The 21032-nt window shown below is 37.1% G+C and overlaps 1 protein-coding gene and 1 long non-coding RNA gene across 2 annotated transcripts; one reads left to right on the top strand and one right to left on the bottom strand.

Annotated features, from left to right (window-relative positions):
• Positions 1–2209: 2209 nt before the first annotated feature.
• Positions 2210–2959, bottom strand: LOC122195545 (uncharacterized). The gene is made up of 2 exons (XR_006185871.2): positions 2824–2959; positions 2210–2673 (listed from the first exon to the last, which is right to left on the bottom strand). It is a non-coding gene; the product is annotated as an uncharacterized LOC122195545 (long non-coding RNA).
• On the top strand, positions 2345–6492 carry LOC111911846 (disease resistance protein RUN1). The gene is made up of 5 exons (XM_023907589.2): positions 2345–2862; positions 3165–4305; positions 4407–4856; positions 4944–5777; positions 5868–6492. The coding sequence occupies exons 1-5, from the start codon at positions 2345–2347 to the stop codon at positions 6366–6368; spliced, it is 3444 nt and encodes a 1147-aa protein (XP_023763357.1). The 3' UTR covers positions 6369–6492.
• The last annotated feature ends 14540 nt before the right edge of the window (positions 6493–21032 follow it).

Raw genomic sequence — 21032 nt, forward strand, 5'->3', positions numbered from 1 at the left:
AATATTAACATTAATTTGATTCTAAAGGTAAATTAATTTTATTTTCTAATTAATTTAAATTTTTTAATTTTTCTTATTAGTTTAATTTTTTAAAGTAATTTTATTTTATTCTAATATTAACATTAACTTGATTTTAAAACTACTTTAAGTTGATTTTACAATTAACTGAAAAAGTAATTTTATTTTATTTTGATATTAACATTAATTTGATTCTAAAGGTAAATTAATTTTATTTTCTAATTAATTTAATATTTTAATTTTTGTTATTAGTTTAATTTTTTAAAGTAATTTTATACAATTAAGCCAATTTCATCCAATTAAAGCCAAACATTAAGTCACTAAAAAAATTAAGCACTTTGAAACCATATACAATACATTACTAGAAGTAAGTTGCTATTAATAACCTAATTAAGCCAAATGTATACATCCAATTTGCATATTCCAATTTCATCCAATTTCATACAATTAAGCCAAATGTATACATCCAATTTCATACAATTTGCATATTCCAATTTCATCTACTTTACATATTCCAATTTCATACAATTAAGCCAAATGTATACATCCAATTTGCATATTCCAATTTCATCCAATTTCATACAAATTTATACATCTAAATTTAATTCTAAGGCAATGTGGTATAAACATAAATTACAATCCAACAAATGTATATATTAATGACAAATTTCATTTTTAAACCAATGTAATCTAAACATAAATTACAAAACATACACAAAATGCATAATAAAATTCCCACAAATCTGAAAAAACAGACAATCCAACAAATTGCACAACCACTTCATATCTCAAAATAATAACATCATCACTCACACAAAATTGAAACTTACTCACAATTTATCATCTAAATGAACACCAAAACAAAAAAAATCATAAAAAAGAGGAGGAATTCAACCTTGATTGGGGGCAATTTCGGAATGTAGCTAAATATCGTCGGTTTTTAGGGCTGTGGCGGTCTTGTGGCGGTCTTGGGGGAAGGAGGGGCTAGCACCGGTCCAACAAGCAATTCCTAGTCCACCAAGTTGGAAAAAATTCGCGAGACTGAACAAACACAGAGAGAAAAACGAGAGAAAGAAAGTGCAGAAAAAAATGGCAGAAAGATAATCTGGAAAGGGATATCTGCGTAAAGCATTAGCGGCGACGCTAGGGCAATAGCGGCGACAATAGGGCAATAGCGGCGACAAGTGGAGGGAAAAGTCAGCGCGTCTTTTAGCTTTCCTCTACAGCCGTTGGATTGAAAAGAAATCGGACGGTTGGGGTTAAAATGACGCGGATCGCTGTAACAGAGCATTAACGGCGACACCTTTAGCGGCGACACCAAGCAATAGCAGCGACATGTAACGCGTCAATTACATGTTGCCGCTATTGCTAGGTGTCGTCGCTAAAGGCGTCGCCGGTAATGTCAAGGTTTCTTGTAGTGATTATAAGTATTAAATATTACATTTAAATAATAATTAGTAAATAAAAAAATCAGAAATGTATAAATATATAAAACGAGGGACTAAAATCGACAACTTAAAGTTCATCCCCATTTTGGGGGAAATAAATAGTATAACACCAAATATGATGTTATACTATTCATTTTCCCCAAAATAAGGGAATAAATGGAGTACGGTAGGAGAGGAATGAGGAAAGAAATGGGGGAAAATAATGAAAAATGGGAGTGGGTTGGAGATGCTCTAAGGGGTGCTTCAGAAAGCTTTTGTCGGTGTCACAATAAGAATCTTGGGGATATTTTTCGGCAGAAGGTTTTATACAATGTGAAAATTGATATTTGTTTTACAGCTTTTTTTTGATCGGTTATTTTTAATTTATAAGGATTATGAATTTATACCATTAGATCTATTTGATTTACATCTCATTTAAAATTAATAATTAATGGTTAAAATTTCACCATCTTATTTTTAAGATTTTAGTCTTAAAAATTTTAGGCTATATAATGTAATGATTTTGTTGCCATTTTCCCTTCTGTTATAATTTTATATAATATATAGGTGATCAACGAAAAACATAGCGATGATTTTATGTGGTTAATTTTAGCAAACTGTATAAAAAGCCCATATTGAATATTTTCTAAGAGTTGAACATCATAATTCATATGTAATTATGTTGGTGATGCTTTTTCCAAAAGAGAAGAAAAAAGTATTGATGCGGAGACCAAGTCAACTAAAGAAGACAACATGACATTGACTTTGCTGCCAAACATTGACTATAGTACCAAACAAGAGACATTCATCTTGAATTTAGATCTAAGACAACCAAAATCAGAAGCAACAAAACTTATAATCACAGCTTATATACACTCTTGTAATTCTTCTCAACTTCCATGGCCATCCTCACTGAATTACCAGAAGAACAAGAAGCGGCAATGACATATGATGTTTTCCTGAGTTTCAGAGGGAAAGACACTCGTCTGGGTTTTATGGATCACCTCTACCAAGCTTTGGTGAATGAAAACATCTCTACCTTTCTTGATGAGGAAGAGGTTGAAACTGGGGAAGAACTTAAACCCGAGCTTGCAAGAGCTATAAAAAGCTCTCGTGCTTCAATAATCGTCTTGTCTAAGAACTACGCGTCTTCAACATGGTGTCTGGATGAGCTTGTGATCATCCTTGAGCAACGAAAGGTCTCTAATCATATTGTTCTCCCCATTTTCTACAATGTTGAGCCGACCCATGTCAGGAAGCAAGAAAGCACTTTTAGAGAAGCGTTATTTGTACACAAACAGAGGATTGAGTCTGAAAAGGATGCAGAGAAGAAAATTGAAGGTGCTCATAAGTTGGAGATGTGGACGAAAGGACTTACAGAAATTGCTGATTTGAAAGGAAAAGATGCAACTGGAAGGTAAAACATTCATACTATATTTCCACAAAAATTCTTCAGTTTTTTATGGAGAACTAAAGCAAACATACATCATATAATGGAACCAAGTCCAGTACATATCCAACAACCCATGGGGACTAAGCTGTCGATACATATACAAAGTGGCCCACCATTTTGGTTAAACTTTGTGTATATTTTTATTTTAGTGCCTTTCATAATAATTAAAAGGATGGAAAAGACTAGTTATTGTCTTATTGATCAGTTTATTTAATTTGATATATCGGCTAATGTGTCCAGTTGATCGAGTTTGATTCCTTTTTCAGAAGAGAGACGGTGGTTATTGAAGAAGTCGTGAAAGAAATTAATACTAGACTGGAACTACACTTGAAAAGGAGGATCCCACACATAATTGGGATGGGGGAATCTATTTATACCATCAGTTCCTGGTTAAAAAGAGGATCTTCTGAAGCTGCTGAAATTCTCACAATTTGGGGAATGCCTGGGATCGGGAAAACAACATTGGCAAAACATATGTATATGTTGCACTTCCATGAATTTGAAAGAAGTAGCTTTGTTGAAGCCATTGGAAGAATATGTGCACAACAGACATGTTCGCTACTAGATTTGCAAAAACAGCTTCTTGGAGACATTCTCAAGAAAAGAAATATTGAAGAACATGATGCAGATCGGTGCACATCTAAGGTTGAAAAGGCATTATCTAGGAAAAAGACACTTCTGGTTCTTGATGATGTTGATAACTTTGAGCAACTGGATGTGTTGCTTGGAACAAAAGGTTTTCATCCCGGAAGCAAGATTATAGTAACAACCAAAGATGGGTCCCTAACAGAAAAGTGTTCATTGTTTCGTATGAAATTTCCTCCAAAGCATACAAAGCTTCCACTTCTTGGCTTAACTAACACTACATCTATGAGACTTTTATGTTGGCATGCGTTTGGAAACATTGATCCCCAGAAAGGTTATGAGAAAAAAGCACTACGAGTTGCCAAGTATTGTGGAGGACATCCATTGGCTCTTAAAGTTTTGGGTAGTTCATTAATTAATGAAGGTGCAGCCATATGGAGTGATGTACTTGAAATGTTAGAGGCAAAAGGATATTTAACCGATGTACAAGAGAATATACAAAAGGCTCTGCAAATTAGCTTTGATTCTTTATCAGGGGACTGCAAAGAACTTTTTAAGCACATTGCTTGCTTTTTTGTTGGAAAAGAAAGAGAAGTTACAGAAACAATATTAAAGGAATGCGGGTTTCAAGTATCTTATGGGATCACCAAGCTCATTGATAGATGTCTTCTCACGATTACGTATGATAATAAGTTTACAATGCATCAGTTGCTTCAAGATATGGGGAGAGACTTAGTCCACAAAGAATCACCTGATAAGCCATGGAAGCGTAGTCGTGTATGGAAACATGAGGAGACCCTCGATTTGTTGAAAAAGGACAAGGTAAATACAACATAGTCATTTATACAACATAGTCATTTAGAGTATCGTTAGCTTTATCGTGTACATAACAATGAATGCTTGATGTAATTTTCTTTTGATAGGGTACCCAAAGAATTCAAGGTCTTATCCTTGACATGAATTTATTGAGGGAAGAGACATTGCTTAGATCAATAAGTAGTGTGAGAAAGCATAACTTCCAATATGATGATGAGAACAAGAGTTTTAGAGCTGCTCAACCAATCCAGATGATCTATGAGTTCTTTTTAAGAATTTGGTTGGTTTTTGCTCAGCTTCTCCTAATGCTTTCATCTTCTCATTGCAAAAAGGTGGAATTGAGAGCAGATGCATTAAGAAATATGGATAAGCTAAAGCTGCTCCAACTCAATTATGTAAAACTCAACGGATCTTACAAGAATTTTCCAAAAGGTTTAAGATGGTTGTGCATGCATGGATTCCATTTAAAATTCATACCTTCGGACTTACCAATGGAAAATATGGTTTCTCTTGACATGTCTCACAGTAATCTGACACAGCTTTGGAAGAACCCAAAGGTATGAAATTAAAGCTTTTATTGCAATTATTAGTCAATTAATATATTCATTATAATATTCTTGATTAGAGGATATCCAATGCAACAGCTTCTTGGGTCATTGAAGATTCTTAATCTGAGTTATTGCAAGCTTGTTAGAGTTGAAGGCTTCTCTGGGCTACCTGCACTTGAGAGGTTGTTTCTTACCAACTGTAAAAGCTTGGTTTATGTGTGTGAGTCAATTGGTGGATGCGATAACCTTGTTATTCTTGACCTGAGCTACTGCAATAAGCTTAGTAATGTTCCAATTAGCATTAGCAAGTTAAAGAATGTTCGAATTTTATCATTAAACGGTTGCTTAGGTGCTAGTGGATTTCTAATTCGGCTGAAGGATATGGAGTCATATGCATCTTCCTCTTCTATTGGAGAATTTTTACCGAAAACTCCAAAATCATTTTTAGTACCCTCATTAGTAACCTTATCACTTATAGGCAATAGTTTATCTAATGAATCCTTTCCGAAGGACTTCAGTAGCATGTCAATGTTGAAGACATTATATCTAAATAAGAATCCAATTGATTCCCTGCCTGATTGTGTGAGAAGCCTTAGCAGGCTTGAGGAACTCCATGTTGGAGAATGTTGGATGTTGAAGTCGGTATTGTGCCCTCCACCTACAATCCAATATTTGTGGGCTGACGATTGTCCATCACTTATTAAAATAACATTCTCTCAAGAAATGTCGGGGGTACCATTTGTTTTTTACGAGGAGTCGGAGTCGTTGACCGAAGTTCAAGGCATAATGAAAATTCAAGCTGTAGCACAAATTGATGACATCATATTATGTCGCTTGGGGTGGACAAATATACAACATGTGAAAGATCACGAGATACGGATATTGGATTCATACAAACAGCCTTGTGATGCAAAGAAACTCCCAGTCCAGGTATTCTCTTTCTTCTTCTATTGATCTCACAAACACACACACACACACTAATATGCATAAAATTCAGATAATGTAATGTTTTATTTGCAGATGTTTTACCAATTTGGAATATTTAGCACATGTTTTCCTGGGAAAGCAGTTCCAGACTGGTTACCTCATAAAAGCAAGGGTTCATCAATATCAATATCAATAGCCATGCCATCATCTTCAATGAATAAAATGATACACGGAATAAATATAAGCTTTGTGCATACATTTTTAGGTACAGGAATAATAAGTCGTATAAGAATAAAAGTAGAGAACGTGACAACAAATCGCACCTGGATATATTGTGGTCATATGTATGCTGTCGGAGAAACTGATGAAGATATAGTATGGTTATGTCATTGGATGTTTGGGGACAATGAGATTAAAATTGGTGATGAAGTTGGTGTTACAATAATAGATGACGGAACATATGTTGGAGTAATGGTAAGAGAGTGTGCAATCAGTCTTGTGTACACGGATAATAATGACAATGAAGAAGATCCTTTGAGTTATTACAAGTCGTGGAACCGTAGGTATTTAGAGAGCTCTTCGATTATAAACTAACTAGGTTACAACCCGTGGAAACCACGAGTAAAAAATTTATAAAATTTTATTAAACTATTAAGATATAAGTTTTGTTTAGATTTTTATATTCATTATTTAAAATTAATATATATTTTTATTAGAATATCCGATATACGTTATGTATGTGAAGACATTTAATATAATTATGTTTTTATAGAACATAATATAAATTTGAATAGAGTGTAATGCAAGACATAGTTAATCATTGAAATGACATTGATATACGAAAAATTAAATATAACAAAATTATAATATAAATAAATAAGCATAACACAATATACAAATTAAAAACTACATATTATTTTTAAATTTCTAAAAGCTTCTTCATACATAAAATCATATATTTATAAAATATATAAAACAAATTAGAAAGGATATTCGCTTGAAGCTGAGAAACAACATCAATAGTTATTCTTGTGTTTTAATAATAAAATCTTTGACAAAGAGATGAATGATGAGACACACTTTTTATCGCATTGAGAAATCCAAGTGAAAAAATAAAATCATATTTAATGATCGGTGAAATTAAGCTAATTGTTTGGAGCCAGACATATTTATTAGCAGATTGGTTCATGCATCATCTCAACTGTTGTTTTACAACCACGCACACATTAAATATATATTTTTTCTTTAACACACAAACATATCTTTTGTTACATTGCTATCATCATTAATACATTTCTTTTACACACAAGCATCGAGAAACGCACACATAAATCATACCAATTACGTCATTGTACTTAAAAATACAATGCTATAATTTGAAAACCTTTTCAATATTACAATAATAATCGTTGTGTAACATAAGGCAAATTACAAATAAATAGTATCTTATCGTCAAACAACCACACACAACATGTATCAAAGGAAATACTTGTTTACATAGTTATCCCAATAGTAAACCTACAAGAGAAATAAAAAAAAATAGAATTTCCATATGTTTTAGACCTGAATGATGCACGTAAATAGAATCTTAAGCAATTATAGCTCAGTTTTTAAAATAAAATACATAAAACCCAATAGCAGCAAACCATAAGGCTCTCCTTTCGCCTTTAAAAGAAATAATCTTAGAAAGTACAATACTATTACTTTCCCATGGTTATAATTTGGTAGATTTTTCAACAATCGATGTATTTAGAATTAATAATTTGAACATACATTGTTGTAATAAGAAGAAATAATTTAACAACCAGTTGATCCCTCTTTTTTTTATCGGATTTATGATTAAAACTTTCTCTTACCTCTTTCAACAGTTTGTGGCAAATAAATAAAGATTGGATCAATGTAAATATCAGGTTGTGAATGGAAAATGAGAAAATAGGTAGAGAAACCATCTAGTTTTATGACCTTTTTACCCTTTATAAATATATATACAATTTTTTGTTACTACTTAGTAGTTAAAAAAAATAATTATATTAAATATGGACCCCAAAATCCTTGCCAAATCCCAAGCAACACCCAATCAATTTCAAACCTGATGACACCTGTGAAAATGGAGTATAGGTAAAAGTATGACTTTTAAATGTATTAATTAAAAACAACAAAGAAAAGAAAAGAAAAGTTACAAAACGAAGAGGGTATCCGGACACATTTAGTGCCGATGCGGTTAATGATCCGACTCCCTGTCTTGGATAATGATACATTGCGTGAAGCACCAAATTTGCACATTCTAGTTCGCATCTAGTACTGGCAACACAATTGGCAAATAATCATGGTAAAAGGTATGAAAAGAAGGGTAGAATAATCATTCCAACAAAAGAACCATCAGTTATTTTCACACATGGTTGCCAATGGTTAAAATCTTAGTAACATATACAATTATAAATGTAGAAAATATAATAAATGGAGGGAATTCGATTTTATATATTTACGACCGGTTACAATATTTAATGTTTTGGTTGAAAAATAAAATATTGTCATAGTTCAACTGAAAGTAAGATAATGAATAGCTAATAGAGAAAGTACTTGTTACAAATTGAAAAAGTTCATTCGATGAGTTTGCCCCCATCAACGACAATGGGAGACATATAATTTTTTAAAACCAAAGCAAATGAAGAGTAAACAAACTACTGCCAATCTACTAATATGAAACCAAAACTCATACAAAATTACAAATTGAAAAATTAGTAGAATAAAATGTTAACCTTCTTTAAGCCATTAAACTTTAATCATAAAAATAAAAAAATAAATAATAAAAAAAAAGACTAAATTTGGTTTTAATTACGTCATGTAAATTAAAAGAAGAAAGAAATTTAAATACACTAACCTGAAATCAAATTAAGCAAAGATTCTTCAAACAAAAAATGGTTTCTATAATAGAAAGGCGAATTCATGTCACATCTGGTATGAATTACAGAGAAAAAACAAAAACAAAAAAATGTATATACGTAAAACCTTGAAGCCCTAGCAAATCGATTTCAATTTCGAAAAGGATTAAGTTGATGGTTTGTTGCATAATTGCTTCATCTACAATCAATAGGGTGTATTTTTAGATAAAATCATAGAGTATTTACCTTCATGCCGGTAAAGTCACAAAAGCTTGTCAGAACAACTGAAGCAATTCATCGAACACTTATTGTGCAAAAATTGAAGCAATTCATCAAAGACTTATCCAAACCAACACATGTGCTGAAAAGCTGAGATGTTCTCATATATATTTCCTTCGAAAACAAAAGAATGGCGCACATGTATTTTTCTCTTTGAATTTTTGGGCGAATCAGCAAACAAACACTGAAGTGGGGAAAAAGAGAAGATGAACACTTGAGTTTAAAAAGATTCAGAATGCTAGTTTCCTCCATAACCACATATTTGAATTTTCTCACGAGATTAGGACATTTTAATTTTCAGTCAGAATCTTGTTAATTTCCACAACTAAGTTTGCAAAATTAGAGGAAACAGAAGCGAGTTTTGGGGAATAAATGTTTTATTGGCTAAATGGCAAATTAGGTATATAGAACATAATATGATTTAAATCAGTAATAAAATCAAATTAATTGCAATTGATATCATATCATAAATAAGAAATCGAATAACATCTGCTATTAATTGGGTATGTAACTTAAAGATTGGAATATGTGAACACGATTGTTTTAATCAAAATAACTCTTTGATTATATGAGAAACTCTCTCAAAACTCACGATATTACAATGTTTTCCAATGATCATAACTCGACCTAAAATCATGTATATATATACTCCTAACTACCGACTTGTAATTAGATTACAATTAGGAAACTAGAAACCTACTTGTTTATGATTTCCTAAAAACTAGGTTGCTATTACTTGGTCTCCAAGTCCTACTCGACTTAGGATTCCAACAATCACCCCCGAATCTCTAAGTCGTTCTAGAGAATTCTTCAACCCAATCAACATCGTATTATTTCTTTTCACCACCCTGACCTCTTTAATAAGTTTGTTCCGAAAGCACTTTTCCACCGAACAACAAGACAAGGTCACGACCACCTTTATCGTCTTCCGTCACCCGCAAAACGAGCCGAATCAAAGTTACCCACTTTGATGTCTTCCCCTCCGTTTATTCCTCGCTTCCGGTTAGCCGCTCTACCTTAGAACAAGATCGATCAAGAAAAATTGAGGCTGTTGTTGAGATGCTTCAACTTGCACTCAAAAACAATCCACACCCCTTAAACCAAACCCGGTTCAAGTTGTGTCTGCCCCGCAACAAAGGGCTACACTTTTCTTAAAACCGACTCTCAAACCAGCACCGTCTTCAACTCGCTTTGATACCAATTAAAGATTGGAATATGTAAACACGATTGTTTTAATCAAAATAACTCTTTGATTATATGAGAAACTCTCTCAAAACTCACGATATTACAATGTTTTCCAATGATCATAACTCGACCTAAAACCATGTATATATATACTCCTAACTACCGACTTGTAATTAGATTACAATTAGGAAACTAGAAACCTACTTGTTTATGATTTCCTAAAAACTAGGTTGCTATTACTTGGTCTCCAAGTCCTACTCGACTTAGGATTCCAACATAACTTAAACATGGATAGTTGTATTATTTTATTATAATGAATTGATTTATTGAATAGAAATACGGATTGATTATTGAATAGAAGGTGAAACAAAAGAGGGGCAAAATTGGTATTTAACTTTGGCAAAATTAGGTGGTTTTGAAGGGGCACGTGGAAGAGTGGTTTTGTTTATTAAATAGGGAGATTTCTAAAGGTTTACTGTTAATTCTAAAATATTTTTCTATTTCCAAATTTTAATAGGTAAAATAATTGGATTAATTATTGCTCCTCAATACTGAATATAGATGGACTTGCAGATCATGAGCGTTTGTATAACGAGTTACTCTTTTTCTTCAATGACAATTATCAAAAGTCAACAATTGAGGCAAATCTCTCCCAACCCAAATTGCAAGTTGTATTGTGGCGTTAGGTATTTGCTAAAACCTTTGTACTCTCCACCTTCACACCGGGTGTTTTCTATTGAGGACTATAATTTGGATAGAATGTAATCAATAAGCGGCTGCTTCAGACCTGAACCTTTTTCACCTAGGTAAAAGAAACAGAGGAAAACAGGAGCAAAGAAAAAGAGGGGCCAAAACAGAAAAAGAATCAATTCTGCACAGGTAAAAAAATAGAGGAGTAAGGATGTTGAAGGTCATCACTAGCCCGATAGAATCAAGTTATTGTCTAGAAGAAGTTAGCATGTTCTAGAATGATCTGGAAGATTCTAGAACGTTATGGAATACTATGGAGAAGTCTAGAAGATGCCAGAAGATTCTAGAATACTCTAGAATGAGATGGAAGACTCTGGAAGGCTATGGAACATTCTAGAACACTATGGAAGGCACAAGAATGTCTATACTTATCTAGGACATTATAGAACATTCTAGAAACATATAAAAGCTTGTAATTGATATAGAATATGGTAGATAGTTCTAGAATAGTCATGAATGTATGTACATCTAGAAACTTCCTATAAGGAGGTGGAAACACCTATAAATAGGTGTGGAGCTCATTTGCTCCAAACCATCCAAGAAAGCCTCAAAGAAAGCAAAGTGTGTAGTAGTCTCACAAAGTGTAAGTTCTCCTTAAGTGTCTTAATAAAAGTCTTGTTGTTTCCCATATAAAAGAGTCATGTTCTACAATCTGGTATCAGAGCAAGGTTTCTTGATAGTGAGAACGAGTGATTCTCTTTGTATCGTGAGTAGTCTGTGACTCTGCAAGTTTAGTACTGAAACTAGCTTGTTTGGTATTACCGAGGTACTGCCAACACGATGGGTGATCTCCAAGTCGTCGGAGGAATCAAGAAACTCAACAACAACAACTACAAAATGTGGGAAACATGTATGAAGTCCTACTTACAAGGACAAGATCTATAGGAGGTCGTTGGTGGAAGCGAAACTACGCCACCAGAGGAAGACGTTAATGGTGCTTTGCGCAAATGGAAAATCAAAGCAGGCAAAACAATGTTTGCCTTGAAGACCACAATCGAAGAAGAGATGTTGGAGCATATTTGGGATGAGAACACCCCGAAAGAAGCTTGGGACACGTTTGTGAGGCTTTTCTCAAAGAAGAATGATACGAGACTACAACTTTTGGAGAACGAGATATTATCAATCTCACAACGTGACATGACGATTACTTAATATTTCCACAAGGTCAAGTCGATATGTCGGGAGATTACTGAACTAGATCCGCAATCCATCATTGCAGAAGCTCGAATGAAAAGGATCATCATCCATGGACTGAGGCCAGAATATAGAAGCTTCATTACTGCTGTACAAGGATGGCCCGTTCAACCATCACTTGTAGAGTTTGAGAATTTGTTGGCCAGCCAAGAAGCTATGGCTAAGCAAATGGGAGGCATCACGCTGAAGAGTGAAGAAGAAGCACTCTACACAAGTAAAAGTCGGAGGAATTTCAAGCCACCTTCTAAAGAAGGATACAAAAATGTTGACAAAGGGAAGAGTCAACCAAGAACCTCACAACCATGGAGATCTCAAAAGACCGACAATAAGAGTTCTCGGGGGAGGAGGTTCGAAGGCAACTGCAACAATTGTGGAAAGTGGGGCCACATGTTCAAGGATTGTTGGTCAAAGAAAAAGTCTGTGGAAAGCAATGTAGTAGCTTCCAAAAAGGAAGTAGAGGATGAATGGGATGCTGAGGCACTATTTGCTATAGAAGAGAATAAGACTAAAAGAGGACGGTTAATGTTCCTGGAAACCAGGGTAAATGAAGGATACACCAAGGCATTGGTAGATACAGGTGCATCTCATAATTTCCTTGCTGAAGATGAAGCTAGGAAGCTGGGCATCAAATACACCAAAAATCCAGGCCGATTGAAAGTCGTCAACTCTTTATCCAAGCCTATCATTGGTGTTGCATATGGAGTACCTCTTAAGATAGCAGAATGGGAAGGCACCATCGACTTGACAATGGTGCATATGGATGACTATTGTATGGTATTGGGAATGGATTTTCTAGACAATGTACGACCCTGGTCATTTGAGAGAGATGATACCATGCGTATCACTAAGGGTTCAATAATTCACATTGTACCCTTGAAGAGAAGTAGGATTGGATCCCAAATCCTATCAACTATGCAACTCGACAAAGGTCTCAAGAAGAGTGAGGCAATGTTTATGACAACCTTGAAGGAGGAAATTGTTCCCTCAAAGATGGACATTCCGAAGGAGAAGAAGAACATAATGTCACCAGGGTTACATAAAAACTCGCATCTTAGACGAAAAGTGGAACATGTGATGGAGAAACTGGATAAGGTGAATAAGAAGAAAAACACATTAATTCGTAAGAGCAAAGAATTTTCCAGGGCTTGTAAAAGGGACAACCCACATGCTTACAAGTTCGCCAACGGGAGGCATAAGAAACTATATAAGAGAGTTCAACGGGGTCACGAACAATATTATGGTGCAACAAAAGGCAACCACGAATGTCGTTGTCAACTATGGAAACAATATATGAAGCAACGACTGCAACAACTGAGGAAAAACAAAACATGTGGAAGAGAAAAAGTTCTCAAGGAAGAAGTCAATATAAACATATCAAGACTAATGACCAAGTAGCAAATGGAGTTCATAAAGGGTTAAGTACTGACAAATATGAGGGCTTTAATTATCAGCTCAACATGGTACAACGAATAGGGGCTAGTGCTGAGGGGGAGTGTTGAAGGTCATCAATAGCCCGATAGAATCATGTTATTGTCTAGGAGAATTTAGCATGTTCTAGAATGATCTGGAAGATTCTAGAACGTTATGGAATACTATGGAGAAGTCTAGAAGATGCCAGAAGATTCTAGAATACTCTAGAACGAGATGGAAGACCCTGGAAGGCTATGGAACATTCTAGAACACTATGGAAGGCACAAGAATGTCTATACTTATCTAGGACATTATAGAACATTCTAGAAACATATAAAAGCTTGTAATTGATATAGAATATGGTAGATAGTTCTAGAATAGTCATGAATGTATGTAGATCTAGAAACTTCCTATAAGGAGGTGGAAACACCTATAAATAGGTGTGGAGCTCATTTGCTCCAAACCATCCAAGAAAGCCTCAAAGAAAGCAAAGTGTGTAGTAGTCTCACAAAGTGTAAGTTCTCCTTAAGTGTCTTAATAAAAGTCTTGTTGTTTCCCATATAAAAGAGTCGTGTTCTACAAAGGATTGCTTAGAGCCTAAGCTTTTATTTACTGAAAAACTTGTTCTAGGATTAATTACAAAGCAACGGACTAATAGCCTATTAGTACTAAGTTATAAAGAGTTTAACTCTAACAAAAAAAGTAGGATTAATTACAAAGCGACCATTAATAATTGTTTGAATTAATTCATCTTATTAAAAAACGTGATAAACATAAATTGTTTTTTAAATTTTTGTCAAATTTGGTTTAACTTGTAAAATTACTGAAAATGACATCATACATAAGTATATTATTATTGACTTTTGGTTTTTTGCTAGTATTTTTTTTATATAATTTATAATAATAATAAACTAAACTACGAATTTGGTCCCTGTGGTTTGCAAAAAACTGTAGATAGAATCCCAAATTTTTTTAACTTGCACCAATGGTCCAAAAATGAAACATTTTGTAGCTTTGGTTCATGTCAAACATAAAAAGATTATAATAGCCTTTTAATTTAAAAAAGAAAAGAAAAACCCACACCGCCCCTTAACCACCCAACCCTCCATCTTAACCACCCAACCCCCTATCTATGTCTCTCTCTCTCTCTCTTACACACACACACGGCCAGAAAGAAAACATACATTGATTCTTTCACTTTCACATTCCCGCTCAAAAATTCTATGCTCCCGCTCCCTGTACTAAGGACTAAGATATCTCATGTATCTTTTATATATTTAGAGTCATTTAAATTGTAAATAATTAGTCAAATACAATTGTATTCTTTCCTAGTTTAGTGTCTATAGTTGTGACCATTTTCTGGCTATAAAGAGACTCACGTTTATACATGTTATTGAAGAAATCAGTATACTGATTCATATATTCTGTTCACCATATGGTATTAGAGCTATCATTACTCTCACGAGTTTTTCGATCCAGCAATCTACCTTCTCACAATTAGGGTTCTTTAATGGCCAACAGACAAACGCAAACCACAGCCGCCACTCATCTGACTACGAAGCTCATCTCTCACAATTACCTAGTTTGGCGAAAGCAGATCGAATACCCACTCATTTCTCGATGAATCCAATCAACCCACTAAAACAATGAATGGCAAAGAAGGCAAGCCCATCGCCAATCCCGAACATAGTCCATGATATCGCAAAGATCAAATGATCTTCAGTTCCATCCTTGGCAGTTGTTCTGAATCTACTCAACCTCTTGTCTCATCTGCTTCCACAGCACGTGAAGCATGGGAAAGACTCCACTCGAGCTTTGCCTCCTCCTCCAGATTACACATAATCTCCTTGAAGTCCAAACATGCGCAAAACCCAAAAGGTACTCGATCTGTCACAAAATTTCTTCATGAGGTGCGATCAATTATCGATGCTCTAGCCCTGGCCCAAAGCCTGGTCTCAGAAGAGGACCTCATGGTTCATATACTCTTGCAACTAGGAGAAGACTACAAGACCATTGCAGCTGCCATTAAAGTGCAAGACAACCCCATCTCTTATTCCGAACTCTTTGATAAACTCACAAATTATGAAAGACCCATCAAAGAAGCATCACCCACACTTTAATCCATTCCCACCACTGTTAACTACACATCACGACAATAGGGATCCACAAATCGTAACCCAAACTCATTCTCTAGGAACAAAAACAGGTCTTATCATTTTGGGTCACAGAGAGGCGCACACCAACCCCAATCTCAGTGGTGAAATAATAACCAGTGGTAAAATAATAACAAGCCTCACACCAACCGAACCAACGAATTCTGCCAATTTTGCAACATCCCTGGTCATCTCACCCGTGATTGTTGCAAGCTAGCTCGTTTCCTTAGAGAGAACAATGTTTATGCTAACAAACATCCCACTCCAGTAGCAAATGTCACCACCTCTTCTCCTGCATCACCATCATGGCTATTTGACACAGGGGCATCTAATCACGTTACATCTGATCGACAAACTCTTCACAACATCTCAGAATATGGTGGACCAGATGAAGTGGTTATTGGAGATGGCATAGGTTTACCCATCTCTAACATTGGTAACACATATATCAACACTCCTCACAAGAAATTGTTCTTATCAAATGTTTTACATGTTCCACGTTTACATAGAAATCTTGTTTCTGTTGGCCATCTATGTAACACTAACCGTGTTTTGGTGGAATATTTTCCATCTCTTTTTTTTGTGTGAAGGATCTATGCACGGGGGCGCGTCTACTGTGAGGGGAGAACTGAAGGGGTATGCCACACTCGTCCGTCTACCAGACTTCAAATCAAGGCCACTCTCAAGTGCAATCCTCTTAGCCTTCACCACAAACTTGGTTAATATTTTCTAGTATATTGTTTCAAAAATACGATTAAGTTTGAAATTTGTTTGCAATGTTCATTGTCCTTTGTGTTCCATTAATAAAAGTCATAAATTGCCTTCTGGTCCAAACTTTTTTACTGCCACTCATCCAATTCAATTTATATATTCCAATGTATGGGGTCCAGTTCAAAAACCCATCGAAGGCTTCACTTATTATTTCATTTTTGTTGATTATTTCACAAAATACATCTGGATATATCCCACAAAAGTGACGTAGCCTAACTATTTTTCCCAATTTAAACTACTGGTCGAAAAATATTTTCAGTAGCATATTGTCTCTCTGTTTAGTGACAATAGTGGTGAATATCTAGGCATCCTTCCCCTCCTTCAATCACATGGCATATCTCATTACACCACACCACCACATACTCCAGAACAATATGGTATTGTTGAACACAGACACGTACATATTGTCGAAACCGGCCTAGCTCTACTCCATTATGCCAATCTACATCACACATACTGGTCACATGCATTTTAAACTGCCGTATACCTAATTAACCGCCTTCCCACTCCCATACTCAACAAAAAATCTCCTTATAAATGTCAATTCCTTCAACAACCAAACTACACCAAATTAAAACCATTTGGATGCCTATGTTACCATTGGCTGGGACCCTATACTACCTCCAAAATTTAACCTAAGTCTGCCCCATGTCTATTTCTTGGCTATTCTTCCTCGAAATCTGCCTTTGAATGCTATGATCTTGAAACCAAGTGCCTATATCATTCAACACATGTGGACTTCATTCTGGATCAATTTCCCTCCGATAAACTACAAACCAATAACCCTTTACCTACACCTGACATATTTCTCACTCCACCCTCACTTCCCACCGATGACACATCAAAATTCCCACAACCAACTCACACCATCCCACCTGATGTACCAGCTACTATCATCCTTCCAATACACCAACCCACTGAACCCGATCCCATACCATCCCACGAAACCGAACCATTGTCACCCATCACCGACTCTCTAACATCTACCTCCTCCTTTACTGCCTCATCTTATATGAGTCCTCTGCCATTACCATAAGTCCCACCCTCACCTCCATAACCCCAACTCCCTCCAACCCGACCACACAAACAAAATTCTAAATACTACAACCCCTCATTTGTAAACACAACCACACTACACCCTATCCCTCCGACCATTAAACCAAACACTCATCATCAAGCTCTCAAAGACCCACACTAGTGTGAAGCCATGGACCATGAATTTAATGCCCTATTAACCAACAATACTTAGGAATTAGTTCCTAAAGCCTCTCATACAACTATTGGATGCAAATGGATCTTTCGTATCAAACAGAATCTTGATGGAACAATTGCTAAATACAAAGCACATCTTGTAGCAAAAGGTTTTCTTTAACAATATGGCAAAAGATTACTTTGATATCATCAGCCCTGTCACTAAACCAGTTACCATTCAAACCGTCTTAACCATTGCCCTCTCTTAAAACCAGCCACTTCGCCAACTTGATGTCAATAATGCATTTCTCCATGGTACTCTTCATGAAGAAGTGTTTATGTCACAACCTTCTGATTTTGTTCATCCTCAATTTCCTACTCACATCTGTAAACTCAAAAAATCCTTGTAATGCCTCAAACAAGCACCACGGGCATGGCACACTAAACTCACCACATTTCTTCTATATGTTGGCTATCTCAAATCTCAAGACGATCCGTCTCTTTTTATCTACAATCACAATAATATTCTTAGATATCTTTAAGTATATGTCGATGATTTTGCCCTCACAGACAATGACACCTCATTCCTAATGACACCTCATTCCTAGATACCTTTGTGACTAGTTTAGCCAACCGTTTCTCCATCAAAGACATTGGTCCACTTCATCACTTTCTTGGATTCAAGTTATACCCACTTCCAAGGGTCTTTTCTTGTCTCAACATCTCCATATTCAGGACCTATTGACTCGGCTTAACATGGATGGTGCTAAAGAAGTCGTTGCCCCACTAAACTTTTCAGTTTCTCTCAACGCTCAAGACGGGCCGACGAGTGTAGATCCTACACCATATTGACGGTTAGTTGGCTCACTTTAGTACTTAACATTCACAAGACCAGATATTTCCTTTGTTGTCAACAAACTGTCGCAATTTATGCATTCACCCTCTGAGATCCACTGGAAATCCCTCAAATGTGTTCTTCTATACTTGAAAGCTACAGTACACCATGGCTTGTTTCTTAAACATAGTTCATCAATAGATCTCTGAAACGACCCAAAAATACGACCCAAAAATTTCATTTTTCAATATAACCAAAAACCATAATCTGAGTGTCATATCATAAAAACCATACGTGATGTATCCCAAACATAATAAAAACAACACTGTGCGGAAACTGTATCATATCCATGTCATATAAAAATCAAAAACTAAATCAACTCCCAGGATAAAAGCTGAAGCTGTGGTGTGTGCGATGCCATCATCCCGAGCTCTTCCCTCTGCTAGCGGAAGTACCTGAAACCAAAACTAAAACTGTAAGCACGAAGCTTAGTGAGCTCCCCCAAACTACCACATACCATACAATGCATATAAAGCACATACTGGGCCTTGCCCACTGCATCAGACCGAAGTCTGGAACTAGCTGCATCGGACCGAAGTCCGGAACTGACTGGGACCTTGTCCCCTGCATCGGACCAGAGTCCGGAACTAACTGCATCGGACCGAAGTCCGAAACTAACTGCATCGGACCGAAGTCCGGAACTGATCGATCATGGCATAGCATAGAACATAACAACTATTATAATCACATGTACTGCATACTGCATCGGAACAAAGTCCGGAACACATAGCACAAACATGCTTGTATCACAAAGACATCAAGCACTCTAACTACTGCATCAGACCCAAGTCCGGAACTACTGATAATTAAACGGGCCGGCATTGTGACCGCAAACCCGTTCCTACTGAAAGGAAACTCACCTCGTGAACTGGCTGCTGAGTGAATAGCTCTGAAGGCTAACTGCTGCTGCTCCGGTATCTCCCCGGCTACAAGTCCATAAACACACTCAATCAAATACTAAACACTACACTGGGTAAAATGACTCTTTTACCCTTAGTCAAAGTCAACTCTCGGTCAAGGTCAACTCTCGGTCAAAGTCAACTCTCGGTCAAGGTCAACCCACAGTTGACCTGACTCGCCGAGTTGGGCCGCCAACTCGCCGAGTCCCTATTCTCACTCCTCGACCCTACTCGTCGAGTATGGCATCGACTCGACGAGTACTCTCCCGATCCAAGAACTCAGAAAATCTTCATCCGACTCGCCGAGTCCTATGAACAACTCGACGAGTTGTTCTTGAGCTTAAGAAGATTGCCTTAGACTCGCCGAGTTGTATGAACAACTCGTCGAGTCCCTCCATTACTGAGTCTACCCTCAAACTCGCTGAGTCCACTCCACTACTCACTGGTCCCACTCGACACCGCTCAAAAGGAAGAAATCGGGGACTCGCGACTCGACTCGCCGGCCTCTCGATATAATTCAGGCTATTATCAACCTGAATATCCTCTAGGGGAACGACTGCTGACTCATCCACCAAACACTTCCTCAACTGAGACACATGGAAAGTGTTGTGGATCTGACTAAGCTCCTCAGGAAGATCTAACCGATAAGCAACCCGACCCACCCGGGCCAAAACCCTGAAAGGACCAATAAATCTGGGGCCCAACTTGCCTCTCTTCCGGAACCTGATGACACCCTTCCAAGGTGAGACCTTCAGAAGGACCATATCCCCCACCTGGAACTCCAAGTCCGAACGCCTCCTATCGGCGTAGCTCTTCTGCCGACTCTGAGCAGTCTGCAGTCTACTACGGACCTGCTGGATCAACTCAGTCGTCTTGAGCACCACCTCCGTGCTCCCGATGACCCGCTGACCGACCTCGCCCCAACAAATCGGGGTCCTACACTTCCTCCCATACAGCATCTCAAAGGGAGGTCGATCAATGCTCGCATGATAACTGTTGTTATATGAGAATTCCGCTAACGGAAGATACGTATCCCAACTGCCACCGAAATCTAGGACACATGCCCTAAGCATGTCCTCGAGAGTCTGAATCGTCCTCTCGCTCTGCCCGTCCGTCTGAGGGTGGAAAGCGGTGCTGAAATGGAGACGAGTACCCATCTCGTCGTGGAACCGCTTCCAGAATCTGGATGTGAAACGGACATCTCGGTCTGACACCACCGATACCGGCACTCCATGACGTGCCACAATCTCTCGCACATAGATATCGGCTAACTTCTCCGCCGATATACTCTCCTGGATCGGGATAAAATGAGCACTCTTCGTCAACCGATCCACTACTACCCATATCGAATCCACTCCACGTGCGGTCCGGGGAAGCTTGGTGACAAAATCCATGGTGATGTCCTCCCATTTCCACACGGGAATGTCTAACGGCTGCATCCTGCCGTGAGGTCTCTGGTGCTCCGCCTTGACCTTCCGGCAGGTCAGGCATCTCTCGACGTACCAGGCGACATCCCGCTTCATGCAGGGCCACCAATAATCAGGTCGAAGATCTCGATACATCTTCGTCGGCCCTGGGTGGATAGAAAACCGAGACTTATGAGCCTCATCCATCAACACTTGCCGTACTCCACCCCAGTACGGTACCCA

Source organism: Lactuca sativa, chromosome 8 (assembly GCF_002870075.4).
Source record: "Lactuca sativa cultivar Salinas chromosome 8, Lsat_Salinas_v11, whole genome shotgun sequence".
Classification (NCBI taxonomy): Eukaryota; Viridiplantae; Streptophyta; class Magnoliopsida; order Asterales; family Asteraceae; genus Lactuca; species Lactuca sativa.